Below are 24121 nucleotides of genomic sequence, written 5' to 3'. Positions count from 1 at the left end.
CTAATTCTCTGCCTCGTCACAGGAAAGAGGAACAAGCCTTTAAAATATGTTGCTTCCGAGGAGTCAGAATATGTGTTATGTGTTACTGGTGACAGAGCCTCTTAACAAACAAAAAAAATACAAACTGGCACTAGGGTGAAAAAGTGGCTAACTGATCCAGTAAGTCTCAGGAGGCGTGGCTTGTTAGAAAAGCATCTCATTGCAGGGCATGGTGGCGCAAGCTTGTAATCCCCGCTATTGGGAGGCGGAGACAGGAGGATCGTGTTGGTTCAGAGCCAGCCTCGCTGGCTTAAGAGACCCTGTTTTCAAATTAAAAAAAAAAAAAAAAAAAAAAAAAATATATATATATATATATATATATATATATATATATATATGAAAATAGGCCTGGGAGTGTAGCCCAGAGATAGAAGGGCTTCCAGGGACCCCAGTACCAAGAAAAAAGAAAAGCATCCCATTGTAATGGAAAAGGCTTTGGGAGCTGGTCCTGGTGGTGCACACTTGTAATCCCAGCATTTGGGAGGCTGAGACCAGAGGATCTCAGTTCAGTTACTTAGGCCCTTTGCAAATCAATGAGACCCTGTTTCAAAAAATAAAAAGACTAAAAAATAGGGCTGGGGGTGTAGCTTGGAGGTACAATGCCCCTGGGTTCCATCCCCAGTACTGAAAAAGAAAATTGAGGATAGCTTTAGTGTCACTTTGGTAACGGTAGGGCCCAGGAGGATCTGAGTTGGTATTCAGCAGCAGGAAGAGAAAGAATAAAAAGAAGAAACCAAGACAAAACCAGCAAGAGATTTCCTTTAAGGACGACTCTGAGCTTTAATTCCTACTGTGTAGGTCCTGGCCTGCGGCCTGCAGCCCTGTGCTGGGCTGTGGGAGCAACACCTTCACTTCCCAGCACCATGCAGCACGAGTCTGCTGTGGAGGCTGGCCAGTCCCCCAGGGTGATGGAATCATGAAAGTGTATCTGTTGGAATGATTCCAAATCAGAGTAGCAGTAATTAAGCCGCATATAGAGACATCTCCATATGGAGTTTTTTTTTTTTTTTAAATCAGAGGTATAAATTATACATATTAACTCCCTGGGAGAAATTTCACTCAGGATTCTGATTTTCCTTGAATTTAAATAGCTTGGCTTTTGAATTACAAATTAAGTGGCTTATTTCTGCCTAAGGAGAACAGAGGCAAGTTACTTGTGCTAATACATCAGGAGAACAGAGGCAGGTTACTTGTGCTGATACATCGGTGCGCTTGGGTTCCAAGTTTTGAGGCAGGCCACTTCCCTCCTCTGACGCTCAGGTTTCCTCATCTTTGACGTTCAGGTCACCCTGGTGGTCTTCCTCTGGGCCAGTCACAGGGCCCGGCTGCCTTCCTCGATCCTGCACTGTTGTTTCCAGCTCTCCCTCTTGGGACTCATAACCCCCAGAGCAGTCAGTTCCGCAGGTAAATTCTAGTGACTTCAGAGAAGACCTTTTGCCCAGGCAGCCCCAGTCAGGTAGGCGTGCCTAGGGTAGCTGTCACGGTCACACAGCATTTCCCAAGGCCAGTTAAGATTTGGCCAAAGCTGGAGGGAGGGCCCAGGTATAGCTTAGAAAGGTGCCCTTTGTAGGTGCCCTTGTGACGTTGGCCTTTCAGTAGCGCCCCTGGGAAGCAGCTTCCTCCTGTCTACAAGGATCCTCTGTGCAAGCCTTTTTTTTTCCAGGAAGTTCCCACTGTTCCTGCTAGTCTGGCATTGCAAGAGAGTGCCATTTCTGCAGAGTAGATGTTCAAAAAATAAGGCAGCCCACTATAATAAAGGATAATCACCAAAGACAGCCGAGAGCACCATTTGTAAATCAAAATAACTGCCTTAAAATCTTTGGGAACACCTTCATTAAGTGCTTGAGTTGGATAACAGACTTGTGCTTAAATCCTCAACCAGAAATAATAAAATTTGCTTCCAGTGGCTCGCTGTTCTTTTGTGTTTTCTCTTTCACACTGTCTGGACCGGCCCCTTCCTACACCCCTCCACAGCATTTTCCTATCTCCTTTGCCTCTCCTGGTTTCCGGGCAGGGTCTTGCTGATGTCTTAGCCCCAGGAGCGACATAGTGCCTGGCACAAGACACTCCATAAGTAGCTTTCCTCAGGCCTCTCTCACCTCTCGCTGCCCTATAGCATGCTGGGCCTGCAGCTCCCCTGTCGCGGAGCTCTCTCCAGTGTGTGCTGATGATGCAAGAGGCCCCTTGGCCCTCGGAGCAGAAAGGTGGAAAGGCTGACTACAGTTCCCTGCGTGTTGCACCTGGCCAGCACATTCTCAGCGCTTGACACTTTTAGATTAGCAGTCACCTTACCATGGGGACACAGGACAGTGCCGTTTACACAGCTGAGCTGATTACAGGTGTGTGTAGACCAACACCCCCAGCTTCTTATTGGGGAGGTGCTCTGGGATTGAACCCAGGGGCATTCTACCTCTGAGACAGTGTCTGGAGTGTCTTGCTGACTTCTCTCACCCAGTGATCAGGGGACTGACCTGAAGGGTCTTCTCCATGCAGTGGTGACAGCGGACTCATTGCTCACCAATCCTGTCTGCCTCCCAAGATGTGAGATGCTTGAGGCAGTTCATAAAGGCTTCCTAGAGATGCTGAAGGAAGACTGTGTAGATACAAAATCACATTACTTATGAGTGATGAATGGTGCTGTATCATTTTCTGCAAATGTCTTTGCAGGAGTAATCCATTCTTAATGACTTGAGACCCCGCCACTGCTCTCCACTACAAAATATTTGCAGAGAAATAGGGTGCGACTGCTTGTTTTATGAGTTACTGCAAGAGTAGATTAGCAGAGTTAGAATTAGGGAGATTCCTTTCTGTTTCATCTAACAGCCGTAATAGCATTCCACAGCAGAAGGGAGGACGTAATTACAAGCCACGCTATTAGTCATTTCTGCCAGTTATCTGTGAGTTTTGGCAGTGATGTGGATAAAATCTGTTTGGTAAATACATGCTGCTGCTGGCCCCGGTCAGCCTCTCCCATTTTTCAGGGGAGCCAAAACTGTGTGTTGAAGTCTCAGAAATCTGACATGTGATAGGGTTGAATGTTATTAATTTTACAGTTTCCTTTGAAGAGCAGACTTGACATCCCCTACAGAGCTGAGTCAAATGAAGATGTAAACATGATTGCTTTTAAAGTAAATATGGAACGAGATTGATTTGCTAATTTTAATAACCAGAATAATCAAGTTCTCTGTTATATAGTCAGTCGAACACAAGTCAAGGGTTCATTTAAAAGGTTTTGAGTGGCCAAGTCTACCTGAATTATCTTCCTTCAGGAAGGTTGCTAGATTACCCAGGTCAGAGCTGGCCGCAGTTATGTCTGCCTGTAATCCCAATTTGCAGTGAGGTGGGAGAGGTTATGAGACAGGAGGATGACAAATTCAAGGCCAACCTAGGCAACTTGGGAGACCCTGTCTCAAAGAGAGCAGGACATGTAGCAGCTCGGTACTAAAAATACCGCTGGGTTTGATTCCCTAGTATTACAAAAAAAAAAAAAAAAAAAAAAAAATTCCCAGTTCACTCTATTGCTGGAAAGCTATGTCTTTTATCACATCAAAAGTCACAGGCTTGCTAAGCAGGGGGTCCTTCTCTGGACCTAGTCACTGGTCAGAGGTTCCGTGGTACAGGTCACACATCAGTTTTGGGCCCCAGCATGCTGAAGGGAAAAAGACTCTGAAGCTACTGCATTTTCCCAGCAGCTTCCAGGCAGGCTGGACTGCTGCGCCCCTGAGAGCTGTGGACCTCACCTCTGCTCCCAGCCACCTTTGCTCACCTTCCCTGGCCAGCACCTGCCAGCCGTGTCCTTCTCCAAGTCAGCCAGGGCCCCGTGACATGTGACGTGGTTTTACAAAAGCTCTCCCCTCCCCCGTGTCAGAAATGTCTTGTTTATAAAATAAGGGATGTGCTTCACCGAGTTTGTTTCTGTGGCTGCTGCGGCAAATGACAATAAATTTAGTGGTTTAAAAGCACTAAACTTAGAATGACTATACATGCTTGTATTTGAAGTCATATGGGAAATAGACCACTTTCCTTGTTTCAGTAACTCCAAGTTCATCATTACCTTACAGTTCTGGAGCAGAAAAGTCCAAAACAACGTTCGCAGAGCTAACATCAAAGTACCAGCAGGGCTATTTCCTTCTGGCAACGGGGTGAGGGGTCCCATTTCCTTGCCTTTTCTAGCGTCTAGAGCCAGCCTACCCACCTGCCCGCACGCCTGTGGCCCCTTCCTCCATCTTCGAAGCCCAGAAGACTGCAGGCTTCCTCCTCCATCAGACCCCTGACCTGTCTTCTCTGCTGGCCTCTTTCCCACTTAAGGCCCTTGTCATCACATGAGCCACCCGGATAGTCCGCACAGTCTGGTCCTGAGGTCACCGATCACCAATATAGATCCATCTGCAGCCTCAGTTTCTCCTCACCATCTAGCACACGCAAGTTCCCGTGAGGGAGGGGGCGCCGTGCTGCCCACCAAAGCCACCATCCCATACTGTTGCCCGGAACCCAGTACAGTGACCACAAACCTCCAAACTGCAGGGCAGTCTGGAGGTGGGATGGCAGGCAGCTCGCCAGCCCCTGCTCAGCCACCGAGCCCCAGTACTGCGTTCCTCCCGGGCACACCTTCCCTGCCGCTGTCCCACACCTGGGCTCTGAGGGGGACTGTCCCTGCACAGCAGCCCCCATCCTCACCTGGTCCCTACCAGGTATCCTTGGGTCAGTGCCGTGTGGTGAGGGGGACACACTGCCATGGGAGACAGACCCACCTTTCTCGGTCTTCCTCGAAGCTCCCTGCCCCAGGGGCAGAGGGGTGGCACCAGGTCTCTGGACTCCATTTCCACCCCTGCAAAGTGAAAAGAGTCCTCCTGGTTGAAGCACCTAGTGCCTGCAAGCCTTCAGTACTGAGCGCAGAGTAGTAGTTTTCCTTCTCACCGTCTCAGTGTCCTTCACAATGAAGACATCTGGGGTGCAAGTCGAGGGATACATCAGGGGCGGGTTCCCATTGGTGTCTGTGGGGCCAGGCGTCAGAACCTGGGCCCTCTGCTGCTCTCCTGGCCTCTTCATGTTCTCCCTGCAGGGCGCCCACCCCCGGGGGCCCCTTTGCATCGCAAGTGTTCCCTCTCCTCCTTTAAAGTGAGATAGACACAGTCACCTGCTCTTCCAGAGAGCCCCGTCCTCCCCTGCCACGGTCCTAGAGGAGGCCCGATTTCATTTCCTTTTGCCTTCCTGCCGCCGCCGCCACCACCACCACCACCACCACCACCCCGCGCTACCTGAGACCCGTAGGTTAATCCTAAAACAGTGTTTTCAGTTTGTTTTCTTTTGTTCTTCTACCAGAACAGTGCTCAAACCTTTCATCTCTTGGAGTGGATTAGCATCCCTTTGAATAACATTTCTATGGCTCTTCTCAGGCAAGAACAAAGGCAGGCCCCTTGCAAGTCCTGCGCCAGACTGTGGTCGGTGCTTTTGGGACCTTGGTGTGCATCCACAGCCTTTCTTTTCTCCCTGAGACCACCCAGGCTCCTACCCTAGTAGTGAGGGATCCTGGGAAGACCCTCTCCTTCCCCACCGCGGTCTCCCGCTCTAGGTTCTCCTAGGCTGTTGGTACACAGTGGCCAGAGCCAGTGGCCAGGGTCAGGCTCCCTAACTGCCCAGGCCGCATGGCCAGGCATAGCAGGTCCTCACGTTGCCCCTCCGTGTTTGCTTACTGGTCCGTCAGGCCAAGGCCCGGCCAGGGAGGGAGTCCTTCACTCCTTTCCATGTGGGCCGGAAGAGGCTCCGCAGAGAACCTTTCCTCTCCCAGCTCGCTTTGGTGTGATAACCAGGACCTGTCTTCTGGCTGGTACTTTGTCTCTGAAGAGCCTCCGTGCTCTGCTGCGTGGAAGGAGTCCCAGCTCAGAGAGGTGTGCGGGCGAGCGAGCGAGGCAGGATGTGCACTGCCTGGCCAGGAGGCGAGCCAGCGAGCGAGGCAGGACGCACACTGCCTGGCCGGCCCAGCCGCGCCACTTGCTGGCTGTGCTGCTGGCGGTAGCTGGCTCCCCTTTTATGCTGCAGGTTCTGTGGGGGCTACAAAGTGGCACAGGATATGGAGTCAGGGCCGTGGCCTCGCAACATCAAAGAAGAGCGGAAGCGGGAGGAAGGACCAGGATCTGGGATTCTCTGGATGCTCCCATACTTAGGTGCTGATGTGCTGGTGGCCGGCAGCAGGCCTCGGAGCGGTAGTGCAGCGTCCCCTGGCTCAGTGCAGTCATCACAGCGAGAAGATGACTCAGGTGCCAAGGGTGTGAGCACCGTGGTGCTCTCTCCAAGCACTCGATTCTGATTCGTAAAAGCTGTTTCATAAACTGGGCGTGGTGGGGCACACTTGTAATCCCAGTACTTTGGAGGCCGAGGCAGGAGGATCGCAGGTTTGAAGCCATCCTCAGCTACTTAGTGAGTCCCTGTTTCAAAATAAAAAGTAGGGCTGGGGGTGTAGCTCAGAGGTCCAGTGCCCCTGGGTTCAGTACCTGGTACCACACACACACAAAAAAAGACTAGGTAACAGTTGAGTGCATCCTGTGTGCCCGGCCCTGTGGGAGGTGTCTCAAGAACACTGATTCATCTAGCCCCCAGCTGGCTCCGGAAGGAGGAAGACTCTGGGCCTCTTCACGGATCGAGGAGCCTGAGGCACAAGGAACTTCAACCACAAACTCACACATACATGCACATACACACATGTACACATCATGACATGGACAGGGGCAGACATGGGATTTGAGCGACAGGCCCAGCTCCAGGATTCATGCCCTTAATCTCTACATAGCTCTCTTGCTAAAAGGAAGCTTGTAACTCTTTAGATTTGAGGCTTTCATTTGAAAAACAACCACCACAACAAAAATCAGAGTTCTTCTTTCTAATGTCTCTCATGAAAATACCTAGATTTGCAAAGCATTTTGCAGACTCCTGGGAGCATGATTCAACCGTTGTCGTTTTAGGCATGGCAGTTTCTCGAGACACCAATACAAAAATCACAGGAAATATGTGCTGTCTTACTTTTTGGCAGTGTTGCAAGTTAAAACGAATCTGTCTCAGCCTTGAGTTGTTATTATTATTGCCACCTTTTAGTGCCACATTAATCACCAAATGCACCGAGAGAGATGGATGCAGTTAATTGTTTTTACAAGTGGAGTTTAACTCCAGTGCTCGTGCCGGGTGATGGAGACCTGACGCTGAGTCCTGCTCCAGTGCAGGAATGGACCCGCTGCTTCACGAGAGAGCCAGAGACTCCACTGCTTCAGGTGCCGCCTCGACGCCCAGGAGCATTTTCTTGGTAGCTAGCTGCACCGCCCTTTTACCCTTTGGTCAGTTCAGAGAACACACCTGCATGTTACTGTCTTTAAGTTTTCTGCCTGCCAAGTTGAAATGATTCAGAGATCATTCTTAAGTGGACGTCAGTATGTATTTGCTAGGGATGCCGTAACAGAGTAGCCAGTCGGCATCTCTCTCTCACGGTGCTGGAGGCTGGAGTGGACCGGTCTGGCATCGCCCGAGGCCTCTCTCTGACCTCATGGCCTCTCCTCCGTGCACATACATTGCTTATGTCTCTTTTTATAAGGACATCAATCCTATTAGATTAAAGTCCACCCTAGTTTTAACTTAATTACCTTTTTATAGGCCCTGTGTCCAAATACAGTCCTAATCTAGCTCTTCAGCATGTATTTTGGGGGAACATAATAACATCTTTAATTAGTTCCTAATGGGCACAGGATCAAGTTGGAGAGGAGAGGGAAATGTATTCCCAAGAATATCTATTCGGACAGTTCTTCTAGGCTCTGTGGTAATAAAAACATAATTCTCAAATCCCATATGGGGGAAATCATCTTAATGCACTAAAGAATTTGATTTTCAATCTCTATTTCTAATGGGGTGGCAAGCTACATAGGCTGTGCAAGCTTAGACTAAAAAGCTGCCTACAAACCATGAGTTATTTATATTTGTCTTATTTATTTGCTTTTTTTTTCTGAGATGAAAGTGGGAGAAATTCCTAGGGGCCAAAAACAAAAGGAAGAACTAAAATTCAGACAGCATGGGACTTGAGCCCCTGCCAGGGAGGGAGCAGGATCCCTGGCCCAGCATAAAGCTGGGTGATCAGCAGCCAGACCCTGGGGAGGCCATGGAGAAGGGGGCCTGCCCATCAACACGGGGCAGGCAAGCTGGGCCGTGCCAGCAGGGCTCTGCAGGGACGCGTGCGTCTCCCTGGGAACTCGTAAATGCAGGCCTGCTTTTATGTGAGTCAGGTTCAGACTTACACCCTGTGGTCTGGCAGCTTCTATTCTGAGAACTCTATAAAAAGGACTTCCAGGTACCTTACTCTTGGTCTGACAGAAACATCTGTAGCCTGTCTCCACAGGGTTGCTGTCAACACCCAGGGCCCCAGGGGATCCTCACTAATAACCCCAGTGAAGACAAATGCATAAGCCACTATCGCCTAACACGGCAGGAGGAACCAGCAGACAGACACCAACAGCAGGCTCAGACTCACAGCGACCTCAGATAACATAACTGGATACACAACTCTAAGACACACGTGTCTGAAATTATTAAATATGTCATTGGAAACAAGAAAAGAAGGGTCTGTCGTTAAATAAAGACCCGATGAATTAGCAAAAACGATAAGCACTGGAAATGAGAAGTAAAATGATTAAAACAATCAGGTGCCGGGGTCAAGAGCAGATGTGGGGGAGGACCACTCAACAGTATCCCATGTATTATTTTCAAAGTAGAACCTCCCCTCTCCATTGAAAGAAGTGGTGGGGGCAGAGGGAGAGTTTAGTTTCAATCCCAGGCCAGTGCGGGCACTGTTTAAATGCAGCCCTTTATTTTACGCACTCCAAGGTGCTCATTTCTAATGGCCTGACGCTAGGATACTTATTGTCGGCCCTCAGAAATTAGCAGCATCGTTTTCCTGAAATCTGGGGCTGGTAGCATCTCCCAAAGAACTGAAGACTAAAATTTGAAGTGTGTGCTCCTGAGGCGACCCCATATTCTCCTCTGGTTTGTCAGCATACACTTGCCCTGAGCCAGGTGTGGTGGCGCACACTCGTAGTCCTAGTACTTGGGAGGCTGAGACGGGAAGATCACGGGTTCACGGCCAGCCTCAGCAACTTACTGAGATCCTCTGTAACTTAGTGAGACCCTGTTTCAAAATAAAGAGTAAAAAACATAAGGCTGTGGGTGTAGCTCAGAGATAGAATGTCTCTGGGTTCCATCCTCAGTCACACACACACACACACACACACACACACACACACACACACACACATCCTGGACTTTGGTGAATTAGCAGGGTTCAGCCACATTTGGAAGACCTAGGGCAACAAGTTGGCTCTACTGTGGGATGTGGGCTGTGCCCTGACAGAAGACTCGGTAGCTGTCCTGAGGAGGGTGAGGGCCTGCAGCAAGAACTGGGGCCTGTGATCACAAGAAGTGACTCTCCTTTTTTTCTTTTTTTCTTTTCTTTCTTTTTTTTCTTTTTTTTTTTTTTTTTTGTGGTGCTGGGAATGGAACCCAGAGCCTTTTACCTTTGGGCTACACTCCCAGACCTATTTTGTATTATATTTGGAAATAGGGTCTCACTAAGTTGCTGAGAGCCTCACTAAGTAGCTGAGGCTGGCTTCGAACCTGTGCAGTCCTCCTATCTCAGCCTCCCAAGCGCAGGGATTATAAGCATGTGCCACCACACCACACCACTCCTTTCTATCAAGCATCCTCCAGCACTGACACTCCCTCCTTAGACAAATGCCTGAGATATCCCCCTGGGTGGATCAAATGATATGGTGGCACATACTTGTAATCCTAGCACTTGGGAGGCTGAGACGGGAGAATCACAGCTTTGAGACCAGCCTCAGCAGTAAGCAAGAGCCTCAGTAACTTAGTGAGACCCTGTTTCAAAATAAAAAAAGGTTTGAGGCAGTAGCTCGGAGGTAGAACGCCCTTGGGGTTATTCCCCAGTACCAAATAAGAAGAACAACCGCTTTAAAGGAAACCAGAAAATCACTTATTCTATGCCAAATTCAAGTGATCATGGTCCAGGAAGTAACATATTCCACCACGAAACTTTTATGAGCACGTAAAAGAAAGCCATAAATCAGCGCATTTAACACATGCAGGGAGAGGGCAGGTAGGTGGGCTGTATAGCAAAACAGTGTTATTTCCACAGAACAAAAAAGCCATAAATCAACGTGTTTAACACAGATGGCAGGAGTGTCAGGTAAGTGGGGTGTGTAGCAAAGCCGGGAAATCTCTCCTGTAGGTCTCAAATATGACCGTACAGCTTTAGGGTTGGTGAAGGCTGGAGGCTAGCTAAGCAGTGATATACTCAGAGTTTGACCTGAAGTCATTAGGATGTTAGGGCAGAGGCAGAGGTTGAAGGTAAATGGCTATTAAAGAGCTTAAGAAAGTCCAGTGTACCTGGGCTCGTGACCTCATGTTCCAGCTCCCCATGAGCACGGTGTTCTACTCATCTGGGTCACGCGGTCAGCAGGGTGTTTAATACACATGCAGCTTTGTCAGAGAACTTCAGCTTCACACCGCCAAGCATGGCCAGCGTTTTGAATGTAGGGCCAGAGTTTCCGTAGTCTATTCCATAGAATACCTGAGGTGCTTTAGCATCATCTTTTAAGATGATAGCCAGTATTACTGAAAAAGCAAAACCAAACCAAAATCTGTGGTCAGATACTCTTGGGGGAGACTGCATGCTCCGTAATACTTCCTGCCCCCTCGTAACGCTTCATAGTTCAGCTCTGTACACTCAGAAACACTCTTGAAGAAAGCCATGTGACTTTGTTCAGCCTAGCATTTCCCACATGGATTAGATCTCAGAATCCCTATATCCCACCCGCGTCCTGGCAGATTATCATCAGCACATTAGCCATTAGGCAAATGCCAATCAAACTCCAGTGAGATACCACTTCACACCCACTAGGATGACTGCTCTTAAAAGGACAGACATTAACAGGTGTGTGCATGCATGAAATTGGAGCCCACAGAGGTGATGGGATGTCAAATGGTGCCAGGACTTTGAAAAGCGGTCTGGTAGTTCCTCAAAAGGGTAAATACAGAGTTACCAGGTGACCCAGCCATTCCATTCCTGGGTCTACACCCAAGAAAATGAAACCGTGTACTCAGGAAAAGTTGTATGGATGTTCGAAGTTACGTTGATCATAGCAACTAAAAAGTGCAAACAACCCAAATATCCATTACCTGGTGAGCAGATAAACGATGCGGTGTACTCATGCAGCAGAGTGAATTTGGCATTAAGAAGGAGTGGGGTCCTCAAAGGCTACGGTGCAGAGGCACCGTGAGCCATGCTAAGTGAGTGGGGCCAGTCACCCCGGGCCACACAGTGTATCATTCCATTTCTATCTCAGATGTCCAGAACAGACCGATGAGATGCCTGGTTTCCAAGAGCTGGGGAGATGTGAACAGAGAAGAACAGGTCATGAGTATAGCGTTTCTGCTTGGAGTGATGAAAACTGATGGTAGTAATGGTCATACAACCCGAATATATTCAAAACCACTATACTATAAAGTTTAAATGGGTGAGACACATTGTACATAAATTACATCTCTGTATAGAGTCTCACAGCACAGGTTGGGAAGGACTGCTGTGGGTATCTTTGCTGCCCCTGACTGGGCTTCAGGAAGGTCTTAAGATGTCTGTGTCACCCACCCAAAGCACCATCAGTACGTGAGGACATCAGTGTCACAGGGCAAGTTTAAGTGGCTCTTGTGACAAGATGTGCAGAACCCAAGCGGGCCACCACGTCTTCCCGTGGTTTATATCCTCGTCACCTGATGGTTCTTATGAAACACTTGACAGGTGGAAAGGAACACCGGGGCCTGGGAAAGTGTCAGGACGATCTGGGGCAGGAGCAGCACTGGGTGCTGTACCCGCTCACATCCCCAGCCCCGCTCCCTTCCCCGGCCATGCGGAGCTCCCAGAGGTCTCTCTCCCGCCCTCCTCACACCCCCTTTCCTTTGGGTTGCAGTGAAAGCCGGTGGCATGCGGATTGTGCAGAAACACCCCCACACTGGAGAGGCCAAGGAAGAAAAGGACAAGGATGACCAAGAGTGGGAAAGCTCCAGGTGAGCGCTGGCGGCTCTCGATCAGCCTTGGCCGGGAACATCGCCTGTTAAACATTAACATTTGTTCTCTGGGCTGTACTTCTGGTGATTCCTGGGCTACTGGCCGGTTTGTGTGTTTTTCCTTTCCCAGTCAGTGGGGCAGGGCTTTGTGCCAGGCGGGCAGGAGGCAAAGCATCCAAGGTGTGCCCTCTCCCCTGACCACAGCCCGGCCACCCAGCCGGCTCCACACCTCCACCCTGGCGGCACAGGGCACTGACGCCGGTCAGGGGCAGAGGAAGCATCACCTGCACAAAGTGCCCGGGGCCAACCGGGGTCCGTGCTGAGCAGGAGCAGGGAGCCTGGAGCAGCCTCCTGTGACCCAGGGTCTGGTGGTGTATACAGCCGCCCCCTACCCTCTTCCTGCAGGCAGCCACCGGTTGGGGGGGTTCCTTGCCACTGTGGGTCCTCTGCGCCCCAGGTTTCCACTTATCCTCCCTTGGAGTATGCACTGACAGTCTGCAGCAGGAGTTCTCCACTGGCCTGAAGCCCCCTGGGGACCTAGGATACCACCCTAGTCGAACCCCAGCTGTCTACTTGGCCAGGATAGAGAACTGCTGACTAAGAAATGTTGCAGGCAAACCTAGAATCGGTAAGGTGATCCCATATGAACGACCAGGTGGCCGTCACTGATCTCTCTGCCCCCAGCCCTTCTGGCCTGGACACTCTCTGGCCCTTTCTGTTCGATACCACTTTTTCCTGGGAGTTCTAGTTTCAAGTTTGGTTAAGGACCTGGTCCTTCCTGTGTATGTCTTATGAGTACATCCGCACAGAAGAACAGGAACATAAAGTTCTGCTTATCATTTGTCTCCAGATAATGTCTCCACCTGAGGAGGACGGAGAGGGCAGGAAGGACGGGAGGGTGTGGGAAGACGTGAGCCATTTTTCTGTGGGCCAGGCACATGCTTTGACTTCCTCGCGAGCCAGCGGTCCTGAGCACTCGGCGGCATTCCCCCCAACTTGTGTTTGCCTACATCACGCCCGCCCAGTTCATGCAGCAGGAATTTAGGTGCAGGTCTGGTGGGGTTCAGAGCAGGCGAGGCATCCGGAGTGGGGCTCCTAGAGTTCCTGCCCAAGGGAGAGAAGCGCGTCCCCGGCACGCCCTGCGTGTGTCCTCCACGCCGGCGTGTTCTGTGAAGGCTCTCGGGCCTGGCTCATGGCACAGCCACTCGAGGGGAGGACACCTGGGTGGAACTCCAAGTAATTATTGCCCGTTCTGACTCATGCTGTTGGCAGCATGGAGGAAAGTTGCGTCTAAGTTCTGGCGATTTATTTGTATTCTTAAGTCTTGTTTTTTGGTGCTGAGGGTTGAACTCAAGGCCTGGCACCTCCTAAGCAGGAACCTGAGTTCTGGTTTTAAGAGAAGAAAGCAGTTCAAAGGAAATTCTACACTTCGGTTTCTCGCTGGTTATTTCTAGACCTTTGGGACATAAACCGCATCAGGAATTCTACCAATCCACAGTTGTGGACGCAGTTGGGGCCTTTTTTTCAGGATTCAGAAGTGCAGGGTTTAAGAGGATAATAGAGACCTTAGGCGAATAGAGCAGTGCACACCGGAGCCAGCACCCTGGGCCGGAGGCCGGGCAGCCTCGCCTCTGCACGCTGTGTTTCCTCCAGGTCCAGGGCAGGCAGAGGCTCAAATGGGGGACCCAGGTGTCAGCACGGGCTCAGCTTTGCCTCCATGTGGGCTACAGGAAGCTTAGAGTTCAGAACATTCTTAGATTTGGGGTGGAAGTGAGAGTGTGTGGGCTGCAGTCGTTCCTGTCCTCATGTCCAGCTGCAGGAAGAGGACCAGGGAAAGGTCGCCCAGAGCGAAGTCCCGGGAGGAAATGCAAGCACCTTTCCTGTGTGCAGGTGCAGTGAGGGCCAGGCGGCGCCTCCCCAGCCAGGTGCAGCCTCAGGACAGCGACAAGTTATTCACGTTTAGGAGCGCGGGCCCGGCAGTCCATTTGTTCTCTTCCTGCCCATTTCTCCATGAGGTAAAACGCAGCCTCTACAGGTGACAAGCAATTTAAAAACTGCCTGAGGATGGGCAGCGGCAGGAGAAGTGGCCAAGCGCCCCAGCACTTTGGCTTTGGCTTCTTCAGATTCGCCCTGTTTCTGCAGACCCGGGTGCTCCGAAGTGAGCCGCCCGCAGCGTAGGGAGGGTCTGCAAACACTCGACCCCACGGGTTCTGCTGCTTTTTTCTCATCAGGTTGTGCCTTGCTCCTCTTCACTTTGGCCTGGCTCTTCACCAGCGAGGATAAGCCACGTGGCACAGCAGGTGCAGGGCCTGGGAGGCCCGATCCGCGCAGGCGCTCACTTGTCAAGCACAGCTCCTAACTCCCTGCGTCAGGCCCGGGCCCTGTGCAACACTTACGTCTCCAGCATGACCTCCCTGTCTTCAGTTTGACAATTGAGTAATCACAGCCACCAGCACGCATAGCTGATTCTCACAGAGCACGAGCCTGCCTCTTCTCAGTGCTGTCTGCTTTGGCTCATTGGGTTCTCAGAACTACGCTGTGTGATATTCTCCCTATTTCAAAGTTGCTGTTGCTTAGCTTTTTTTTTTTTTTTCTTTTTTGGTGGTACTGGGGTTCCTGGAAGCCCTTCTACCTCCGGGCTACACTCCCAGACCTATTTTATATTTTTATTTGGAAACAGGGTCTCTTAAGCCAGCGGGGCTGGCTTAGAACCAGCGCGATCCTCCTGTCTTTCCCTCCCAAGCGCAGGGATTACAAGCGTGCACCACCATGCCCGGCTATCAAAGTTGCTGTTGCTTAGTATCCCCATTCCTGATGACTGTGCCCTCGTCATGACTCAAAGTTTCGTGACTTTTACGGGGTCACACAGTGAAGGGGTGACGGCTGGGTGCCGAGCTCCTGGTTTGTGCCGATCACTTACTGAGTGCTTCCTATGAAGCTGCCTATAACTTGGTATTGCTGTGCCCACTATTGAGATGAAGAAAGCAGGGCTTAGGGTGGCTTTCCAACCCAGCGATAAGTGGCCAGTTAGTGGCCTGGCCAAGACTCATCTCTGAGTCTCTCTTCACTCAAAGACTATTAGTCAGCTTTTCATCACTGTGACAAAATGCCTGAGAACAGCTTAAAGGAGGGAAGGTTTACTTTGGCCCATGGTTCCGGGGCTTTCGGTCCCTGCTCACCCGAGTCCCAAGATGAGGCAGCGCATCATGGTGGAATGGCATGGCGAAGGCAAGTCGCTAATACCATGGAAGCCAGGAAGCAGCAAGAGCAAGGAGGGGGCCGGGGACAGGCAGACCTCCAGGGCATGGTCCCACCTCCCACTCGCCACTGCCTCTCACTAGGCCATCACATTATGAGGTTATCATGGTCAACTCCACTGTGAGTCAAAGCCCTCGTGATCCGTTTCCAAAGCCTCACCTCTGGACACTGCCTCAGCGGAGACCAAGCCACCAACACATGAGCCTTGGAGGACAGTCCAGATTCAAAACAACAGAAGCCCAAATCCCTAATATATCATAGAAGCCCATGATGGGCATGGTCTACAGTCTGGATCCCTTTACATATTACACTTGTTGATTCTGAGGTTGCCGGTAGCCTGACCTATACTTCTCAAACCTGTAGTCATACCTATCCTCAGTTTCGCTCTCTGACCATGGTTTAATAATCAGTTTACAACAAAGTTTCAGGGAGCTTAGCCTCTTGTTTGTAGATTTTATAAGACGTGAAATTATCCCCTTGGAAGTGTCATGTGGCTTATGACCTGACCATCTACACTATCATAACCTTAAAGTTTGTGTTTTTCACGTTTCAGCCCAAGAGTTCTCCACATATGAATATAAGTGTATTGTGTCAGGTTCCAGTTTCCTCCTTAATCATAGATTTACATTTGCAAACTCTGTTTTCTTTCCCAAATATTTCAGATTGTTCTTAAGTTTATCGACTCGCCTCTGTGGCTTCCCTCACATTCTTTGAAAAATCAAGCATTGATTACAGGGAAGGTTATTATGTGATCCATAGAAATTCCCAAAGTTCCACTAGTAGTTATTTTTCTTGCAAATCTTTATGCACCTCTTACACCTTTTAATCTTGTAATTTTGTAGAGATTAAAAAATAATTTTTGCCGGGCGTGGTGGCGCACACTTGTAATTCCCGCGCTTGGGAGGCGGAGACAGGAGGATCACACAGGTTCAAAGCCAGCCTCGCTGGCTTAAAAGACCCTGTTTCCAAATTTAAAAAATATAAAAATAGGTCTGCGAGTGTAGCCCAGAGGTAGAAGGGTTCCATCCCCAGTACCACCACAAAAAAAAAAAAAAAAAAAATCTTAGGCTGCCAAATTGTTTTGAGATGCCATGTTACAAAAATATAAGAAGAAAAATATAACAGAAATATGAAAATGTTGCCCAAAAATATCTACCAGGCTGAGTTCTAGTTACCCATCAGTCTTTATATCCAAGAAGAGTAAGAGGCTTCATTATTATTAGTAGCTACTAGTACTTTCCTGAGTGGTTTCTGGAGTCCATCTCAGAAGTGGCCCAAATGAGGAAAGTAAGGATTTCCTTAAAGCCTTTTGTGGAGCATAACAGGATATTGTGCCCCATCTCATGATGTAAAGGAGAATTGCAGGCGTGGGATGACTTGGGAGCCAGAGCTAAACAGTTAATGTTAAGCACTTACTGAGGACCTACTATGAACCAGGCTTAGTACACGATACTAGAAATGAGTGAGTGACAGAAATGGTAAGCCAGAAGCCCACAACTTTGATTGGCAAAAGGTTTAGGTGAGAAGGGGTTAGAAAGAAGAAGAGGGTGAGAATGGGGAGCTCCTCTCTGAGTATGGCTTCTTGTGTCCCTCTGGCCTGAAACCACGGAATTGTTCCATGAACCCATGATACTGTTCCAGACCCTGGAGAAATAAGCAAACCATTTGCATCACCAGGATGTAGGAGGGACCCAGCTTGCATACACACGGTAACGGACGAATATGGTTGTAATATAGTTGATGAATTCAGCAGTGTTGGAGGGCGTGGGGGGGGGTACAACTGATTAATATGGCCACGCTGAAGGGAGTAGGAGTTTACCTACGTAACTTTGGAAAACAGTGGGGTTTTTTGTTTTGTTTTGTTTTGTTTTTTGGTGGTACTGGGGTGGAACCCAGAGGCTTTCTACCTCCGGGCTATATTCCCAGACCTATTTTGTGTTTTATTTGGAAACAGGGTCTCACTAAGTTGCTGAGAGCCTCACTAAGTAGCTGAGGCTGGCTTCAAACCTATGCAATCCTCCTGTTTCAGCCTCCTAAGCGCGGGGATTACAAGCGTGTGCCACCACACCCGACTTGGAAAACAGTGTTTTGATCAAATTCTGTAAGGCTAAAGACAAAAAGGAGCTATACCTAAATATTGTGCTCTAAATAATAAATAGATTTCTTACGATGGATTGGGGTAACAATTATGTTTGTACTAAGATTGAACAATAAGTAAACTTACTATAGAACACAAAAGTCAAGTTTCTCACTTTCAAAAAAGAAGTTACAAATAGGAAAAGGGGAAAACTAAAACGAACTTTGTGCTGTTGGGTGGGGATTGGGGTGTCTTGGAGAAGGGATGGCTTGGAGTGGATGGATGGGGAGATGGATGGAAGGCTGTGGTAACTGCATGCATATACACACATAAGTGTAGAGATAAATGAAGATGAGGGCTTAGTGTACATACTTACATTTCCCTCCTTGGTCACTAAGAGGGCCAAGAAGAATTGAGACCTCTGTTTCCATGAGCACACTGAGGGCTCACCTCTCAGCTTCTACACGGTGTTCCCCAATCATAGAGACAGGCATGCTTGGAGAAGTTGTTGATTCCAGACCAGAGCAAGAAAAATAGTAGGTGAGCCTGGAGCATTTTGTAGTACCAGCACATAAGAAGTACCCCCAAAAAGGGTTCAGGCCTGGTAGACCACACAGAAACCTACCCAAAGGGTCATCTGATGGCCAAGATTGGAACAGCTTGCAGCAAAATATATAACCACAGTGTTGGGCAAAGCCCGTACAGTAAATAAATATCCATGAATCCATACTGATAAAAATAAATGGATAAATAAAAAATATCAGGTAAGAGATAGCCCTTCTTTAGTGAGGAATTACAGTTAATAAATATACAGAAGGAAGAAGGAAATAGAATATCACCCATAGGTAAATAGCACAGGAATTGTTGAAGACAAAATCCACAAACGGAATTGAGTATTTATGAGTGAAAGTTTGAGGATAAACAGAATTTTGGGACCATCTGGATCTAGTTCCTTGTTCTGGTTCCTGTTTAGTTCTCAATAGTGGGTTACATCATCTCTTTATGTATCTTATAACTTTTAAAGTAGACCTCATATATGAAACTATATCACTAGAAACTGAAGTAAATAATAGTTATACCAGACCAGAAATAGTATGCCTTTCTGTTCAAAAGTTCAAGAGTTGGAGTGTGTGTGTGTGTGTGTGTGTGTGTGTACGAGCGCCCAAGTCTGAGCACACCGTCTCATATCTATAGTTTAACTGGGCCCAGGCCATGTTGTTGTTTAGTTTGATTCAGATCTTCACAAATCTCAGAATAACTGAAGATGGGATCATAGCCTTCCTACTCTAATGGCCTCTGCTGTGTGTGCCTGGAAGGTCTGCTGTTCCCCTGTCTCAGACCTCCCTGTGTTGCAGGGCAAGGTTCTCAGCGCTCCTTTCTCTCCCAGCCTTGGTTGGCCTCTGCATGGTGTTCTGGGAAAGGCCAGCACCCATAACATTTGCCTCATGGGTTTATAATTATTTGGTTAATGAGATTGCATATATATATATATATATATATATATATATATATGCCTCAGACCACCTCAGGCACTCAGTGAAGGGTAGCCATTGTTGAGTCTTTAAAAAAAAACTATTTTGAGGTAATTTTAGACCTACAGAAAAATTTGTACACCCCCCATTAAAAAGAACCTCATCTACCCCTCAGCATAGTCCCTGCATGGTAAGATTTCACCTTTTTGCCCCCACTTCCTACCCGCACATATATTTGAGTCTTCGTCTGTCTCCAGGAGCTTGCCTGGCACCTGAGAGTAACCTCCAGATGCAAAGCTCCCCACTCTTGGAAGCTTCAGTTGTTCTTCCTAGAAACAGGGACCACACAGTATCAGAATCCGGAAGCCAGCGTTGGAATGGTGCTATTATTTCATCTACTGACGATTCAGATTTGGCCATTGTCTCCCACCGTCTCAGATCTCAGTCCAGGATAATAACTTCATTTTGTCATCTCTCTTCAGTCTTTTATAATCTAAAACAGTTCTCCAGCCTTTTTAAAAAATGTTCCATGACCTGGTCATGTTTAAAGAGTACAGGCCATTATTTGCAGAATGCCCTCTACTTCTCTGATGCTTCTCCATGATCGAGTTTGGGACATGTATTGGGCAGGGATATCACAGAAGCATTCAGTTGTCCTTCCGGGTGCATCAAATCAGAGGGTTCAAAGTATCTTCATGTCCCCATGATTCATGATGGGCAGTGTCAGCCATGATGGGCGGTGTCAGCTTTGACAGCCAGATTCAGATGGTCTCTGCCAAGTTTCTTCTCTGCAAACTTGCCGTTTGTAATTAATATGTATCTTGTGGGGAGACACTTTGAGACTATGTGCCTCTCCTGTATCTATGAAACTTTCAGTGGCTACTTAGAGCATTCACTGGTGATTTTTGCCTGAAACAGTGATTCCTGTAGGGCTGCGCTGTTAGTTCACTACAGCTGCTTACCACAGTACCATAAACTGGGTGGCTTAAAATAACATCTCACGGTCTCACAGTTCTGGAGCTCAGCACTGCTTGCAATGGGGGCCTGGAGGGGGAGTCTGTAGTGCCCCGCCCGCCTCGTGATAGCTGGGTCTCTGATGCTGCTTGGCTTGTGCGTCGTGCGCCACTCGAATCCTCTGCCCGAACCAGCTTCTCCATGTCTGAATCTCATCTTCCCTCTGTGCGTGTCCGTCTCTGTATCCAAATTTGCCCTTTTATTGGATCAGGGCCCACCCTCATGACCTCATTTTAACTGATTACTCTGAAAAGACCCTGTTTCCAAATAGGATCACATTTTGAAGGTGCTGGAGGGTAGGACTTGGGCGCACCTTCGTTGAAAGACAAAAATGAACCTCTGACAGGCCAAATTGTGTGTCATGACAGTCTCTAATGGTTCTCCAGTAAGGCAAGTTGCCAAGATAAGAAATAGAAAATTAAGATCTCTGAAGTTAAAAGATGTCGGAGCTCTGTGCCAGCTTGGGTCTCAGTACTGGAAGTCTGGGCATCGTCATCCCTCAGCTGGGATCTGCAGGTTTGAACTTCAATGGCTGCATGCAGTAGACCAATGTCAGCCTCCCCAGAAGCTCCAATGTCATCTTTTTTATCCAGGCTAGCTGCCAGCTGCCTTTGGAAAGAGAGCATGCCTTTCCCATGGCACCTGTGGGGTGTCAGCCGGGCAGGGAGGCTGAGCACCAGCTAGCTGCCAAGTCCTGTGTGGCTCTGGGACCCCACCGCTGGCCTGGAGCCGGTGTGCACGGGGCTGACTGCATGTGCTCAGTGCCTTGTATGACACAGTGTCCTTGTGAAGGGCACACACGTTGTCACCATGTATGGCCTGAGAAGCCTCTGCAGGAAGATGTACAGTGAGATCCCAGAACAGAAAGCATCTGAGGTACGAGTTCATGGTGGCATGACGTAGTAGTAAACCTCCCAGGCAGCCCTGGTGGGAGGAATGGGGAGACCCTGGTTGCTCTTCCGTGGCTCCTCCTGTCTGGGCACCCAAGTGAGACACACAGATAAGCACTCTGAGTCCAGGGTAAAATTGGTGAGGTGCTGCAGTCAGCAAAACAGGGCGGGGCAAGAGTGATCGGTTTGCCCCGCAGTGTGGCAGTGGGGGTACCAGGAAGTTGGTAGAGCCAGCAAGGGCCCCCACACCCGTAACCAGAGCCCCAGCCAGCTGGGAGCATCACTGCCTCAAAGTACGTGTACGGTGGCATCCCTGAAAGGCATCTGTCCACAGACAGTCTGCCGTCTGTCCTAGTGACCACATCTCTCTATGCTCTGCAAAAACTCAGACAGGTCACAGTGGGCAGAGCTCTCTGCCATGGTCACCAACCACACACTGGATGGATCAAACAACAGTAGTTGATTGACTCACAGTTCTGGAGGCCAGAGGTTCAAAGTCAAGGTGTCAGCGGGCCACACTCTCCTGAGTACTCAGAAGGGTCTATTGTGGCTGGAGGCAGCAGAACTCCAGGCTTCAAGTCAGGCGTGGTGGCACACGTTTGTAATTCCAGCATTTAGGAGGCTGAGACAGGAGGATCCCGGTTTGTGGCCTGCCTCAGCTACTTTGTGAGACCCTTCACAACTCAGTGAGACCCTGTTTCAAAATAAAGAATAAAAATTAGGGCTAGGAGTATAGCTCAGAGGTAGAATGCCCTGAGTTCAACCTCCAGTACTGAAAAAAAAAGAGCTCCAAGCCTGCATGTGTGTTCATATCTCAATTCCCTTCCAGAAGGCTAGCAGTCTATCGCATTATGGGCCCCCCTTCTCCAGTGCACCCTCCTCTTAACCAACCAGCTACATCTGCAGTGACCATTCCCAGGGAAGGCCACCTTCCGACGTCAACATAGGCTTCGGGGAGGGCATGGTCCAGTGCAGCGCAGGCATCGGCGTCTCCCGTCTCCGCCTCAGCTGGCGGTTTCCAGCTCTGTTGACAGCACGGCAGCGTGGTGATCTGCTAAGTGCAAGGCTCATGCGGCCGCTGAGCCCCTTCTCTTGCGCCAGCACGTGCTGTTGAGCTGCCTGGCGTCCAGTCGGGTGGGCGCTCTGCACGGGGCTGTGGCCCCAGACCTAGGCGTGCGCCCGGGCCTTTGAAACCATGTTGCCTGCAGCCATCCCCATACACACACGCTCACTTTTAAATCCTACACGTGTCCTGTACTGCCATTCTGTAAATTATGAAGTGTGTATAGCGGATGGCAACGTATTAGATACAGGTGAAATGAGCAGGGTTTTCAACGTGTCCCTGCAACGTGTTGCAGCCCCATGCTGTCATTAGCTAAATATCTCAAGGTCCAAATACCCTTGAGGTGAAGTTTCTCATTAGTGATTTAGGATGTGAATCTAAATTTCTAATGACCTTCTGGGTAATTTCAGGTTTTGTGGGGGAGGGCTGCTTCTTGTCACATCTGATTAGATCGCCATGTTTGTTGCTAATGAGTTGAAATGTGAGCTCTCCTTCTCTCTCTCTCTCCCTCCCTCCCTCCCTCCCTCCCTCCCTCTCTCTCTCTCTCTCTCTCTCTCTCTCTCTTCTCTTCAGTTGTGTTTGGGTTAACACCAGGCCCATTTTTAAAGAATTTTTCATAAGTCACCTGTTCATTTGTAAAAATTAACTTGAATTCATTCCTAGTACAACATTTGAGCACAGTTGTGGGCACTTAGGATAGGTCAAAGGTCAAAGATAAACTAGAGAACCTGCCCCGTGACTGTGCTCAGTCTTACCCATGTTGTGAGACACTGAGGGCCAGGGCAGGGACGCGGCGCGGGGTGACCCCGGTGCTCCCCAGGTGCCTGCAGGGTCGTGAGGCTGGTGAGGGTCGTCCCTGCAGACAAGAGAAACAGTCCACATGGTCAGTAGTGGCAACGTTAATTCATGTCATTTTGTTTTTTAAGATTAAAATTAAAGAAAAGTAAATAAACTGGGTCCAGTGGCTCCCACCTATACTCCCTGTACTTGGGAAGCTGAGACCGGACAGCCTCAGGAACTTAACAAGACCCTGTTTTAAAACTAAAATGGGCGAAGTGTAGCTCAGAGGTACAGCACCCTTGGGTTTGGTCCTTTCACACACGAAAAAGTAAACAAAATAATTTTTCTTGTTTATCTCATTTTCCCAACTAAATGATGGCCTTAGGACTTCCTAGGGAAGTCCTTAGTCGCCGATTGCTTCATGGTGGTGACGCCACTTCTGTCCACGTGTAGTGACATTAAACCTACCTTCCAGAACTCGTGGGTGTGTGTATTTACACAGTAGGAATACGACCAAGTGTGTGTTAAGCTTTGCCCAGAGTCACCCTGTGAGCACAGAGCTTGCTGCGTGTGACCTGGACACTGTGTCCTGAAAGCCACAGTGTCCGCACTGTGAGGACTGTCTGTCTCTGGTGTCTCTGAATCCGGCGGGGCACAGAGGAAGGCTGGGGTCTGCCAGGCAGTGCATCAGAGCCCCGCTGCGCAGCCACAGAGCATATGGGCGTCCATATGTCACAGGATCTGGCTGGACTCCTCGGGTTTGGGGATGAGAAAGCAGGATGGCCCAGCTCCCCCCCAGGGCCTGTTGCTGTGGGTAATGGGCTTCGAGACAGTGTTTGTATAACATCTGGTTCCATAACGGATGTGGAAGCCAGGTGTGATTTATTAGCTTCTGAGCCTGCCCGTGTACCAGGAGAGCTCTTCTTATCAGATGGAGAGCGAACGGGAGAGAATGGGGCCGTGCGCCTTCCCTTCCAGTCACTGATCCGCACAGCTGCACTTGAGGCAGCCTGCAGAACAGACGACTCTTTCCTTTTTGTGGTGTTGCCCAAAGGGCTGTGCTGTTTATCAGGAGCATTTTCTTATTACCTAAATATGTGAGCCACGTTTAAATCAACTCTCTTGCAACTGGATTTTATAGAATGAAATGTATAATAATAACTACAGAGAATCAAGAGCCCTTTATTGCATCAAAATTACTGTGCCTGGAACTTTTAAACTCTCTTTATCTAAGTGAACCTCATTGACTTCAACTATCTCAGAATGCATAGCCTTCTGAAAACACTTGGCACATCAGTAATAGTTAGCTTAGACTTTGATTCTTTAAAGGTAAAATAGTAAGTAACCTATTAACATGATTCCTTCTTACTTTCTAGCCCATGCAAATAGGTAAATGGGGTATTTGGGGAAGAAATTT

General features: G+C 49.0%; 1 protein-coding gene across 1 annotated transcript in view; it reads left to right on the top strand.

Moving 5' to 3' along the window:
• The window catches only part of DAP (death associated protein), a gene marked incomplete at both ends in the record, with an annotated part of 66886 nt that overhangs the window by 1067 nt on the left and 41698 nt on the right, over positions 1 to 24121 (top strand). Inside the window, one exon of the mRNA XM_080696810.1 lies at positions 12054 to 12150. Coding sequence (XP_080552936.1) covers positions 12054 to 12150 — 97 coding nt within the window. The remainder of the gene's footprint in view (positions 1 to 12053; positions 12151 to 24121) is intronic.

The sequence above is a fragment of the Muscardinus avellanarius genome (genome assembly GCF_963383645.1).
Source record: "Muscardinus avellanarius genome assembly, chromosome: 1".
In the NCBI taxonomy this organism is placed as follows: Eukaryota; Metazoa; Chordata; class Mammalia; order Rodentia; family Gliridae; genus Muscardinus; species Muscardinus avellanarius.
This window is presented reverse-complemented; position numbering and strand designations above follow the sequence as displayed.